This window comes from Eublepharis macularius, chromosome 2 (genome assembly GCF_028583425.1).
Source record: "Eublepharis macularius isolate TG4126 chromosome 2, MPM_Emac_v1.0, whole genome shotgun sequence".
Lineage (NCBI taxonomy): Eukaryota > Metazoa > Chordata > Lepidosauria > Squamata > Eublepharidae > Eublepharis > Eublepharis macularius.
Genome location: NC_072791.1, coordinates 138,891,862 through 138,905,746, shown reverse-complemented (window position 1 = coordinate 138,905,746; position 13,885 = coordinate 138,891,862). Strand labels below are relative to the sequence as shown.

The following is a 13,885-nucleotide window of genomic DNA, read 5'->3' as shown; positions in this document are numbered from 1 at the left end:
TATACATACCACACAAATGCCACAAGAACACACGTACAAAACAAATCAAATCTCTGGAACCCACGTGACACGAGTATAATTGTTTACAAGGTATACAAAGGAAATGTGGCTTTGGCACTATTGTAGACGCAGGTGTTTCATAGACCATACAAGGTAAATTCTTGTAGTACAAACCTCTGTCACTTTTTCAGAGTCCTTTTCTGTTTTTGAAAGCTAATACTGTACACTGTATGGACGGTTGGGTTTTAACAAGTGAAACTTAGTTTTAAATATTCATGTCTTCAGAGGAAGAGAAAAATCCAAATGAAATAAATAAATTGCACTAAAGTGTAATTTGGAGCCCAACAGTACCATCCTAAGCAGAGTTACATTCATCTAAGGCCCTTCTGTGGATTTAGAAAGGTATAATTCTGCTTAGGATGATACTGTAAGAGCCTCCCAGATAGATGAGCTTTACTGATAATTTGTTATTTCAAGGTTTTATTATATGTAAGTACGGGAACTGTTTTGTCTCTTTGTCATGGCAATAGAGATAGGAGGACAGTCATCACCAGTTTTTGTGCTGCAGTAATCAAGAGAAAATACTGCATTTCATCAAATATCTTTCTTATTTTGTAGACTAATCAGAAATACAGAGGAGATGTGAATTCAAGAGGAATTGGACCTTCCAGCCCCTCACATAAGTTACCTGTCAGTTATGCTGGGGATAAATGGGGAAGTGAAATGTTAGCCCGCAATTCTCCTGATGCCAAAGAACGTAAGCACACAGTGTTGGGGTGGGACACACTCCAAGCAAGCTGCAGTTATATCTTCCAATTTAAAGTTAACCATTTTACTTTCTAATGTCCCAAAGATACCATCTGAAAATTTGAAGTAAGAGCATATGCAAAATTTTGTACTTGAGTTCTGATACAGGTGTGGTCTAAGTCTAAATACAGTCTATACAATCTATACAGGTGTGCACATGTGTCTAAATGGTATCTAATTTAATTTAAAATTATATAAGGGGTATTGATCCTTGCTAACAAAAAATGTGATTTACACTATGTATCCTTCCTAACTGACATAAGACCCGTACATTTTATACTGGAGTACCAGAACCTAATACAAAATGCCCTGGGATACTTCAATTTATTCTCTCTGTTAAACTGCTCAATGAGTGCAATGCCATCCATCTGTACATCTGTTCTGGTGATGCTCATTAGAATCAAACATCACTGTGCTTTTTGGCTAACTATTTATGTCATGCAGACTTCATGAGCTATCTGCTGATACCGTTGTTTTTAAAAAAATATAGCATCCTGAGGCAGAAATTTGAAGTAGAGAAACAATGCAGGGGGTGGGGGGGAGACGGCCAAACCCTTTCTGGGTCCACTGCTGTAAACTGCCCTCTTGGGTACTTCTTTCCTCATAGTGTTCAAAATGTATGGTTGCTGACATAATCATACAGTTTGAACTTGACAAGGAAAGCAGTTAGGACAGCAATTCAGAGTAGAGAAACCATGAGCAGAAATAGTAAAACATAGTAAGATTATCACACACATTCCCACTTCTCCACACTAAACTACCATCTCGCAACACTGCTTTTATTTTTTAACCATTTTTAAAAAACAGAATGACACCAGGGGCATTTTTTGTCACATGTAGTGAGTTTCACAAAATAGCTGAAGGGGTCCTTTGTGTCCTTAAAATCACCTCTAGGCTCCTGAACAAGTTAAAGTGATGTAAAGAAGTAACTTATTTGTTTGAGCGTACATTTTTTTTGTACTTTGCAGGCCTGCATGCTTTAATTGGTATATTAATCAACTAAAGACTTCATTGACTATTCAGTGGGGGCTAATTTTAATTGAGAGGAAATTGTAATCAGTGTGTAAGGTCAGGATTTTGAATTAATTTTGAATCTGATGTGTTTACTATAATTCATAATGAAAAAGAAAATATTAATGATGTTCTTTCTAACAATGATTCCTAACCTTTGTTTATTAAATGGTAAGTTGTTGTACTTCCTTCAGTATGCGGGGACCTTTTCTATGCTGACGATTGATAATATATTCAGATATATTGAAAATTAATAAATTGAACAGAGAAATTAGTTAAAATAGATTAACAAAAAACGTTTTCATTGCTTGAAGGATCTAATTTTCCCGTATGTTTTTAGAACTGATCCATCACATGGATGAAGTCAACGATGAACTGCTGAAAAAAATTACCAATATTAAAGTGCAGCCCCCTCAAAGAAACTTTAAAGTTGAGAAGGCACAGCAAGTTCATGTGCCCCTGACCTTTGAGTCCAATGCTGAAGAAGTCAGAGCTTGGCTGGAAGCAAATTCTTTTAGCAAAGGGTAACTTGCTGTTCTTTTTTCTCATTCTGCTTCTCCTCTTGTATCATGTGAGGTGACTTGAGGCAACGGGGCAGAAGTTTTTATTAACAGATACAGTATGCTGAGTATGGGATTTATTTATTTTATTTATTTACTTCATTTATACCCTGCCTTTCTCCCCAGTGGGGACCCAACGCAGCTTACCTGTGAAGTAGGTAGGCCAAGGGTGTGGGACTGGCCAAGGGTGTGGGACTGGCCAAGGGTGTGGGTGTGGGACCCAGCAAGTTTCCATGGCGGAGTGGGATTCAAACCTGAGTCTCCCGCATCTTAAACTGCCACTCTAACCACTATATCATGTTGTATTTGTTATCCAAACCACACCTTCTCCCAAGTCATGGTTCACTGAGTCACTGAAAACAAGTAGACTCCTTTCTCTCCTGCACATAAGGTGAAGTTAGGATTTTACTGCAGTACCGAAATAGTTAGGCATTTGTTAGCAGGACTTAAAAAGTTAGCCTTCTTAGAAAACCAGACAGGACTTTTGTAGAAAGTCATTTGCATGTGTGGACAAAACTGAATTTTTTAAAATACACCTGTATATGGCTGCTTCCCAGTTAATTGGCCATCTTCCTGAATTAGAAGGGAAAATGCCTTCTATAAGGAATAGCATATAAAGGTCTAGAACAGTGAGTGGTCGTGGTTAGAGTGCTGGACTAGGATCTGGGAGTTATGGGTTCAACTCCCCACAGAGCCAGGAAGCTTTATTAGTGATCTTGAACCAATTACACTCTCAGTTCACAATGCTGTTGGGAGGCTAAAATAGGCAAGGGAGAGCCAAGTATGCTGCCCTGAATGCCTTGGAGGAGGCAAAGAGTTTAAAATGTAGTAGGTAAAGGGAGAGAGTATATGTTCCGCATCTGGCAGTTGTGCTGGGTGGAGAAAGGCCCTTCTGATGGAGCACAATGTAAATTCTCTCCACAGAATATGACCAAGGAGGCACTCTGTCCCATTCCAATAATATGCAAATGGAAGGCTCCCTTTACATGTACCTTTAGCAGTGTGGGTTCTGCTACCACCACAGTTGCTCTCACACTTGCTGGCTACTTGTAAAGACTTCCGTACATGTGGGTTCTCCTCCCATTATCTTTATATACTATTATAGTAAAGCCTGAATTCTTGGGTAATCTGCTGGTTACAAGCTATGCTAACACAGCATCAGAAAAAACTTTTTCACATACGCAGACTGATATGAGAAAAATTTCAGAGGCCAAGTGACTTACATTGGTAGCTGATCCCATATTCTATGGGTTTCAGTGTTTTTTTTTTAATAATGAAGAAAGAAAGCCACTACTCATATATAAAGGTGGACTGATTTCCACAAATCCCTCCTCCCTCCCCCTGGACTTGGGAGAGCCCTGAAAAAAGGTGCTGGGCGCCGGCCCAGTACTCAGTATTGGTGAGCACCATCACAAAAAAAGGGTGGTGGTAGGTTCCATAGTAACAGAGCTGACTCTCCTCCCACTTCCTTCTCTCTCACAAAACTAGTGAGAAGTTGGTCTAGAGATCTTTTCAATCAAATGGGCCATGAGCTGTTCTTTAACACTAAGGAGCAAGCTAGAAGTGACAAATTACACTTGAATGGCAAGTGAACAGACTCACGTGTATTCCTCCCTGTTCACTTGTGCTCCACTTGCGCTACACTTGATCAAGTGGAGCGCAAGGGAATAGAGAGAAATACACCTGAGTCTGTTCACTTGCCATTCAAGGGCAATTTGTCACTTCTAGCTTGGCCTTGAGCTGAGGAGATGAAGCACAGGCATGATGGTTTTTAAATCTAGAGCCTTCACCACTGGTTACTACCTACTAAGAGAGCAAGATGTCTATTGTCTTCTATCACTTTTTATTCATGATACAAATTTAAATAGCACTGCTTACTTGCATTTTCCAGAACCGTGGACCATCTTGGAATACTGACTGGAGCACAACTTTTTTCTCTGAACAAAGAAGAGTTGAAAAAAGTATGCGGAGAAGAGGGGTCTAGGGTGTTCAGTAAAATCACAGTTCAAAAATCTCTCTTAGAGGTAAGGCCTTTGTTAGCAAACAATGCCTTAGAATACAAAGAGATAGAAGTTCCCAAAATGCTTCAAACATTATTAAGCTTGCATTTAGACTTTAAAAACTGAGTGTTGAAAATATAGCTCCTGTTACGTTATTATTGATGCTACTCTTCTCTTCATTATATGGCATCTACGGCAACTGGAATAAAAGGCCAGTTCCATATTGCAACTTTTTTGTGCTGATCCATCATTCCTCTCCACCTTCGAGCAGAATGCAAATGGAGGTTGCACACAGCAGTTACTAAAGTGCAATATTGCACACCAAATCTACACCATGTGAAAGATCCCACTATATTACTTGGAAGTAAATTTCCTTTGGCAAAGGTTAGCGTGGTGGAGACCTCCTGCTGGCAACTTCCACTGCCCATTACCACTCTGTTGGCTAACAGGAGAAAAATTAATTTTAAAATTACTGTTGGTTTTACCATAGTTTCTGGCTATTCCTAGAGAGGTGTGACTTCACTTGCGGGTTTTCTCTAGAAGAGGTGTAATGCCATCACACTGACAGTGTTCCCCCATGACTCCTTCCCCCTCCAACTCCCACTGATTGCCAGACAGTGGCTGATAACTCTAACGAAGATCCTGCTTGCCCTTGCAATTTCCCTGTTATTATGTAGGAAATCAGCAGAGTAACTGCAGTGATTGCGCATTGGAAGTAATGAGAACTGACACAGACTCCAGTGTAGCTCTGTAAGAATACTTTATTAAAAGGATAAAAATAGGGTTACTTTGGAAGAAAATAATAAATTGCTAATAGGCGACATCTTGCTAGCATAGATAGATAGAGAAGACTAAAGACAATGACTTAACTACTTAACTGAACAAAGAGCAATAAAACTTCAGTATATAGCATGACTTAATCCCCCCCCAATAATCAAGTTGCCCAATAGAAAATCCTAATTCTACTTCATTGTGCTTAGAGACTCCCCCTTCTATGGCAGGAATCCTTGCTCGAAGCCCTAATGGTTACATGCAAAGTAAGTTTACTAATTAAGTAGGAACACAAACAGTTTAACACTTTCATGACTGAAATGGAAACACTTGCAAATTTCCCACATATTATTATTATCAAGCTAAGAAATTCTTCTGCATTTTCCTTGCTTATTTTCTCCAAGCACTCATGAATAAATGTTTGATTATCTGCTCTTCTTGGAGGTTAGGGTAAGAGAAAAGGCTTAAGTATTTTATTTCTTTAAAGTAAGACAAAGTTGCACTAAACTGCATAGCCCAGGCTAACCTGGTTGGTCAAATCTCAGAAGCTAAGCAGGGCTGGCCCTAAAGAGCAGACACCAAAGAAGTCCAGGGTTGCTACACAGAGGCAGGCAATGGCAAACCACATCTGAACATGTCTTGATTTGAAAATCCTATAGATGTGCCATAAATCAGCTGTGACTTGATGGCACTTTCCACCACCTAGCCAAAGTCACTGCTCTGTTTTATTTGTTTTTTGTTATCATTGTAACACTGATATAAAAATATAATAAAAGGGGAGAGATAAGTGACTTGGCTTGTTGCCATATGAAAAAAAGCAATTCTTAAGTTCTCCCTCCCCTAATAGTCAAGCATATACTAATAATTGTTCTGACAAACCCTGAGAAAACAGGAAGTAATTAACCAGACTTGTACGAGGCAATAATTAAATCGCCTTGAATATTTTCCCTTATCAAGGCCACATGATCAACCGGTCTACAAAGTATGCAGTTGATATCCTTAATCAATTGTTCTGAAGTATCTAGAAAGGGTTCCAGGAGTTATTAAGGGTGAAAAATTTAAACTACACTTCCCCCCCCCCACCCCACCCACACACAAGAATTCCTATACTTATACTTACTAATCAGAACCATCTCAAAAAATATGGAGTCTTCCCAGTTCATACATATTTCCAAAAGGAAAGAATTGTGCTTGTCAACGACCTGGCTCAGAAGAGAAGAGAAGAGAAGAGAAGAGAAGAGAAGAGAAGAGAAGAGAAGAGAAGAGAAGAGAAGAGAAGAGAAGAGAAGAGAAGAGAAGAGGCCACAGCTCAGATGGCATTTCGTCCAATAGAGCTGCTCATTTGCTATCACAACCCATAGGTGGCAGTGAAATATTAATAGATCTTTTAAAAAGGCAAAGTAGCTTTAGGATGCCTCAATAGTGTTTTGACTATCTGCATGGGACAGTCTAGTATTGCATTTATGTTTTAGGAGCAGAAAAATAGCTACAAATGAGATCTTTAAAAAGACAAAAAACAGCTCAGAAAAAAATGGATTGCCATGGGTTGACCATGATATCATCTAATATTCCATAAAAACTGAGCGAACAAATCTGATTGCAAGGACAAATGAAATGGCTAAGGTGGAAACAGCCACACAAAGGAAACAGAGAAAAGTCAAAGACATTTGATTGATCTTGTAAATAAAGTTGACTTTCAAGAGAAAAAGTGTTTTTAAAAAAGCTGATAGGCAACATTTTCCTCACTTTTGAGTACCATTGTTCATGACTTGTCACAACTAAAACTCCCACAGTAAAATATTATCATTCTTGCTTGCAATAATTGTGTGTCAAAAGTCAAGACCTCACAAGACCTGGGTTGGTTGGTTGCTGGGGTTTTTTGAGGACTTACCACAAAGCTAAATTCTTGTTGTGGTCTGCCCTTTCCTGTGATTACTTCCATGGAAGTTTTTAGATCTACAAAGCTTAAACCAGGGAAAAAAATTAAACCCTTGATATCATCTTAAATCTGCAAGTAGTTAAGCTGAATGTCAGGGAAAAAAACAATGTGTGAATTTGCTCTCACTTCTATGCACAACAGTTCCTCAACAGCAATTATTAAGACATTTTGAGCTGCCATTTGCCTAAAGTACATAGCATAGAACAGTCTCTATGTACTGATGCACTCGTGCATATTCCTTTAGCCAAATGTATGAACTGCTCCATGTGGCAAGTATTGAACTGTTCCTTTATAGTTTGAATATGAACCTCCATGGGCTCTTCTTTGAAATGGAAAGGCAGCAAATAAATTGTTGAAATATATATAAATTGTTGAAATATATAAAATAAAAATAAAGTTTGAGATCTATTTCAATAAAACATTCATATTCTTTATCCTTTCTCTTTATTCCAGAAAAGCAGAGGGGAGTCAGAGCTTCAAGAAATCATGAAGCGGCGTCAGGAGAGGATTGATTCTGCTGTTTAAGTTCTATCTGCTTTTTTCATCTGTTAGTCATATACACTTACTTGCAGAAAAAGGGAAAAGGAGTACAAAATAGCTTATTAAGGTGAAAGAGACTGCAGGGATCAGCACGTGAGCAATGTAAATTGCCATTCAGACTGACTGTTCCCTGAGTACTGTTGGCAAAGGGGAGGCTGCGCTCCCTCAATAACATGACATTGCATTGGGAGAGAGGTTCTAGTATTGCATGAAGTATTATTTTTATATTTCTACATTTTATACAGAAATTTTATCTGTGTGATGTTCACAGAACATGAGGAAGACAAAAATTCATGTTCTGATCAAAGGCTAGATTGAAGCAAAAGCTGACCACAAAAATAACGTGTACTTCCTCTATGGCCCATCACACTACAGTAAAATTTCATAGAATGAACTGAAATAATGATAAAAACTCTCCAGAATGTTCCAGGTCCCTGTGTTTGTACTAAGATGATTCCACCTCTTCCAATATACTTTTGTACATTGTACATTGTACATATGTCCACTTCTGGGACCACTTTGGGACATTTAAGAAGAGTAAACACAGGATGAGGTAATGATCAACTGGCAAGCGAATTGTTTGAATTTGGCCATCTACCCCAACTGTGTCTTATATGCCATCAAAAGTCCATAGGAAAACCATCATATACTAAGGATAACCAGAGTACATCCAGGTCCATTTTGACAGAACCATTACCACACTATCACCAGGAAAAAAAGACAACATGAGTTGAATGTTATATCTCCACATGTAAATATATTCTGATGTACTGTGTAATAGCTCCTGGCCAGGTGACCAATTTCTCTCACATCCATGCCTTCAAGACTACATAGTGCAGTTGGGACCAACCTTCGGTGCCTCCATTTTTCTTGACAAGATCACACAGAGTCTGCTCTGATAATGATCACAAGGAATTCCCATGATCTTTCCCCAGATTAATTTAGGTAGATAAATATTATTCAAATTGTCAAAGTTAGATATATGGAATATTATATCACAAATGGCACTTAGTGGTGTGTGTCAGAAACTAATTTCTCATTGATTGTAAAACAGCTCCCTGTCCCAAAATCTTTAACAGAGCCTAAGCAGAGCGACACCCTTCGAAGTCTAGTGAAGTAAATGGCCTTAGAAGGGTAAAACTCCGTTTAGGGTGGCACTGCCAGTGTCCTCATCGTGCACTTCCCTGTGCTTCACATATTATCATTTATCTCTCTCCCCTACTCTTCCTCTTTCTCAGTAATCTGAGAGATATTCAGATTTCCTTACTGACAAGGGCTGTCCTGTACTTCATTGGCAAGTTAATAATAGGCGATGGGCCCGGATTAGCTGTGTAATAGTTTGTTTTGGCATTCCTCCCTAATGTGCAAGCCACAGTATTTCACAATGCAAGACCTGACTAGTCAAAAGGTGAGTCAGAATATGAGATTAAAGTTCATTCAGCAATATTCTTCACTTTAGTTGATGGATACACATTATATGGCCTCTGAGGCCATTCTTTTGGGTTCCTAGAATATTGTAACAAATTGAAACTTATATATCTTTTAAAAGCTTGAGAGGATGCATGTAGCACATTCCTTACCCACCCAGAAATTAGAAGACTATATAAAGGAATCCCAAATTTGATTTTTATAACCATTACAGAAATCCTGTGTTGTTAGAAATTTTGGATTTGATAAGTAGCAGAATCTTTGGTCATCAAACTAAGATGAAAGTGCCACTGTATGCCCTCACCTGGTACACAGCTCTGCAAAGATGGGTTTCAGGTGGGTTGCTATCTTAGTCTGTAGAAGAACTACAAAATTCAGGTCTAGTAGCACCTTGTGTGTGTTATATGCTGTCAAGTCACTTCTGACTTACGGATGACCTTTAGAGCACCTTAGAGAACAACAAAATTTTCATTGTTTTCATTACTACCATCCCATATAAGAAAAACGTGTTAGTCTTTAAAGTGCTACTGGTCTCAGATTTTGTCTCCCTCTCCTGATAAGCTATAAGCCAAATCCCACAAGCAGTAACAGCCTTCAGAAGTAGGGTTGCCAGGTCCCCTTACCCTCCTAGAGGGAGAGGGGCCAGCACTCACTTTCTCTTTGCTACTTGTGCACATGCAAAGCATGTGGGACTGTGCATGTGCTTTGCAGTGGGCCAATTTGGGCTGCAAACAGTCCCAGGAAGTGACATTGTTGTGTTGCCCCAGGAGGCCTGTTCCCGCGCCTCCCCCGCCCCGCCAGTCAGGTGAGTGGTGGAAGAGAGTGCAGGGTGGGAGTGGGGGATCCCCTGCCCCCATTGGGAGACCTGGAATCCCTATTCAGATGCTGAGTTGTACCGTCCAAAACGTGGTTTTACTGCAAGTCCACCTATTTCCATTCTGAGCATACTCCATTGGAAACCCACAACCCAGCAATGTGAAGTATGCATGTTGATTAGGGATGGCAATGTATGACAATAGCTGAAGCTTGTGTCACTGTAAGCTGCATATATCCTTGCTTTAAAGTTCTCACATATCTGGAAATAGAAGCTTGATAAACACATCTGAACTAATATTGCTGTTAAATGCTCTTTTATTCAAGTTTTGGATGCCTGAAAATGAATTTCTTCTAAAATTAAGTCCTACAAAGGTTGGCAACCATGCAAAATGTAAATGGTAGGAGCAGGCCCATGATACTGTTGTTTCTCTCTAAGATGCTTTACTCTGTATATGCCTGGAGTTATGCAAGACCAAGCCGTTAGATTATACACACATTACTGTTTGATGTTTCTATGCCTGCTATTATTATTTGTACATTAGCCACAATGGATTTAGATTATCTGTACAGAAATAGGTAGGAAAGGTTCATAACCCAAAATCCATGAAGGTGTAACTAAATGAAAATGCTGTTTTCACATTATATATTACATTTTAAAGGTAGCTGTGCACAAATAATTTAATCATACTTTAAAAATCAGAGCTAGTATAAAGTATCTATTATATATGAAGCTGACAAGTTTACAGTCAGCAGAATAAACACTTATTTTTGTTTAATGTTAGACCAGATTCTTAGAACAGAAAAAGCAAGCAGAGGGCTACTAATGTGGAGTTGGTAATAATGAAAGTGCAGCAAAATAGAAACAAAGCACAACTGTGAGCTTCAAGATAGAAATGTAAGAAATATATAATTACCTTTTCCTCCTCACTCTCATGTGCTCCAGCACAGTTTAATGTTAATAAAAGTGGACCATTCTAAACCTTTATAGATACATACGGAACATATTCACAGTGCAATCATATGCAGAGTTAATCCAATCTAAACTCATTTATTTCGATGGATTTAGAAGGGTGTAACTAAATTTTAGACTGTATTGTTATGAATTAAAGTTTTCTTGTACTGTTTGGTGGTGCTTATCTCTGGTCAGAAATGCAGCCACAGATCAGTTCTATCTCATATCAGAAGCCCCACCACAGTGCTGCCCTTCAGAAACCATTGTCTTCTGAGAGTGCTCACAATGTATCAAATTGAGTATGTGCATATATTTTAACAAGATTACAATCTTGCCTTATTTGTTCAGTCAAACATGACTTAATGTAATGATCCTGAACTGTATGTATGTAAACAAGGATGGCAAATTGGATTCAAAATTAAAAGACTTTTACATATTACTTGGGTTTATTTCTAAAGCATTTCTAATTTGTAAATTAAAAATGGACCGTTATTCCAGGTGATAGACCTTAATATTTTCAATCTAGTTAAATTTTACTAATTCTTAAAACTCAGTCAAATCAATCTGTCACATTCATAATGCATGTTTCTCCTCAGGGCAGAATTAATTAGTATGCTTAATAATATGCTTTAGTGAAAACATCTCAGTGTGAAGATAATTGCCATATGGAAATAACTAAGGCAGCTTCTGACAGTACAGCTACTTGAACCTCCCCGTGTGCTAAAACCTTTTTAAGCATAGTGACTTATCAGGGTCAATTGGCCACCATCATCACAGGCAGCTGCAAGCTGTTACCACACATGCTGTGTGTGTTTTAGTGATATGGAGAAAAGTGATATAGTGGTATGTAAATCTGCATGATTAGTTGACATACACAGAATAGCTCTGTGGTGGGATGGCTTAGGGAGGCCCTACATCACTCACTACTAAGTTACCTGTATCCCAGTAGAAGCATGCTGTTGAGAGCCGAGTGCTTCCCCACCCCAAAAGTCTGCCAGCCACCAGGGGCAAATGTGTGGCTAACAACCGCAGCTGCACCAGAAAGCAACAAACCCTAGTACAGGCATGGGTGGCACTGGGTGTCAGGGATGTGGCCTCCAAGCCCAGTTGAGTCATGGCCAGCCAAGCAGGGTTGGCCAGGAGGAAATGGTCTGGAAGGAGGAATGTAGCTCAAAAGGAGGAGGTGGAAGAGAGGGACAATAAAAGGAAGCACCAGAGACAGGGATTTGAAGGGGGGAGACACGGGAGGAGACTGGAAATTTAACATGGGAAATGGAAACACAGCAGAAGGCCAGCCAGTAAAAGACTGAAAAGCTAAAGCTAGGGTTGCCAGGTGTCCAGTTTTCCCCGGGACAGTCTGTTTTTTGTATCAGACTGTTCAGGGGAAAAACGGTTAAAATACTGGACATATAAATATCTGGCATTTTTGCGTGTGGGTGAGGAGCAGCTGGCTGCTGGTCTGCAGGAGCTGGCAGCAGCACCAGCAGGCCTTTCTGCACCGCCTCTGCCCCTCCCCCCTGCTCTCCTGGGGGAGTGGCTGGCAGTCCCGCCCAGCTGTGCCAGCTCCCCCCTGCTTCCAGACTGCTTGCCCAGCCTCCTGAGCGCTGGGAAAGCAGCTGGCTAGCCTGCTCACCCAGCTGCCTATGTGCCAGGGAAGCAACTGGCAGGTGTGTTTAGCCACCAGGCCAACAATTATGTCACTTTGTGGAAGTGACATCATAATGCTGGGGTCCAGAGTGCACACGTGCAGAGGAACAGTTGTGTGTGTGTCGAGTTTTGGAAGGAGGCCATCTGGCAACCCTAGCTAAACCAGGAGGGTGAGGACAAAAGGTAGCAAACAGTGGTTAGAGAAGACTGCTCCTCCCTTATTCCAGGAAGAGATAGGTATTGGGGTCCATGATTTGGGTGCTGTTAACCACGAATCTAGTCCCATGTATGTACTAATCTGACAAATTAACTGAACCTGAAGCAGATGGCCTATCTCATCAGCAGAGGACAGCTTTGATATGCCCCTCCCCCAGTTACCTTACAAGTTCATTACTCTTTTCTATTAGAATAGAGAGTGCTGCAACATAGACTGTATCTATTTAATAAAGAACTGGAAATGCAGCTTCTGGTCAGAGGTCAGAGAGCTAAAGGAGGCGTTATAGTTGCAGCTGGTCTGTTCCGGAGTTGCTTTCAATAAAGCCTGAGTCACTGAAGTTTAGCCTGTTGTCTTTGAACGCACCATCAAAACGCTTTCCTGCTTTGAGGTTCTTCCACCCACAGAGGGGTTTCATTTTGGAGTTTTTGTGCTAAATCCAAGATGGGAGCTAACTGTCTTCTCACAAATCTTCCTTTATTCTAAATAACTTCCTGACCCTCCCTCAGTTTGAGACTGTCCAGATTTGGTTCAAGAGGGCACGTTCAAAATTTGTTCATGTATGTTCATTACAAGATGCTGAAGCCAGACTTATGACAATTATTTGCCCTTGATGAAAACATTCGTGTTTTGTACATCAAGGGGGCATGTTTTGCTTGAACACAGCTATATGCAGAAGAACAACTTGGTGAGATACAATAATGGTCACAATCTCCCACTTTTTAAGAAGATAAAAGCAGCTGCAAGGGGGCTGGATTTGGGGTGGGGACCCTTTCACGTATAGCATCTGTATTTTTCCTCACCAGGACAAATAGTAGCTTAAGGTATATTTGATTCAATTGTTAATTTCTAGTAAACAAATTGTATTGGTTATCAAAAGTTAATTGAAAATAAATTCTAATCAGTTTTGAAGCCCACATAAAACTTAACAAATATCAACATTTTTCAAGAGTCTGAAAACATTGTTTTAAGCTGGAAAAAAGAAATGCAAACCATTTTGACCGCTTTTACTGAAGAACAGTTCACTTATTCCAGCCTAGTAATCATATCATATGTGGATCTGCAAAAATTGGAGGTAAATATCAAAAAAGTTATTAATCTGTACAAACACTATGCCGGTTTAGTCATCCAAGTTGCTTCTGGAAGAACATCTACAGCTGAACTGATCACAATTAGTTGTTCTGCATTGATGCATGTACA

The 13,885-nt window shown here is 39.7% G+C and overlaps 1 protein-coding gene across 2 annotated transcripts in view; it reads left to right on the top strand.

Annotated features, from left to right (window-relative positions):
* EPS8L2 (EPS8 like 2) overlaps nucleotides 1-11,263 on the top strand; it is a 144,133-nt gene extending 132,870 nt beyond the window's left edge. For both annotated transcript variants that reach the window (XM_054970805.1, XM_054970806.1), the window contains exons 18-21: nucleotides 619-757; nucleotides 2,159-2,342; nucleotides 4,270-4,402; nucleotides 7,542-11,263. In XM_054970805.1, the coding sequence (XP_054826780.1) occupies nucleotides 619-757; nucleotides 2,159-2,342; nucleotides 4,270-4,402; nucleotides 7,542-7,613 (528 nt within the window). In that variant the 3' untranslated portion in view covers nucleotides 7,614-11,263. The remainder of the gene's footprint in view (nucleotides 1-618; nucleotides 758-2,158; nucleotides 2,343-4,269; nucleotides 4,403-7,541) is intronic.
* Nucleotides 11,264-13,885: the final 2,622 nt, after the last annotated feature.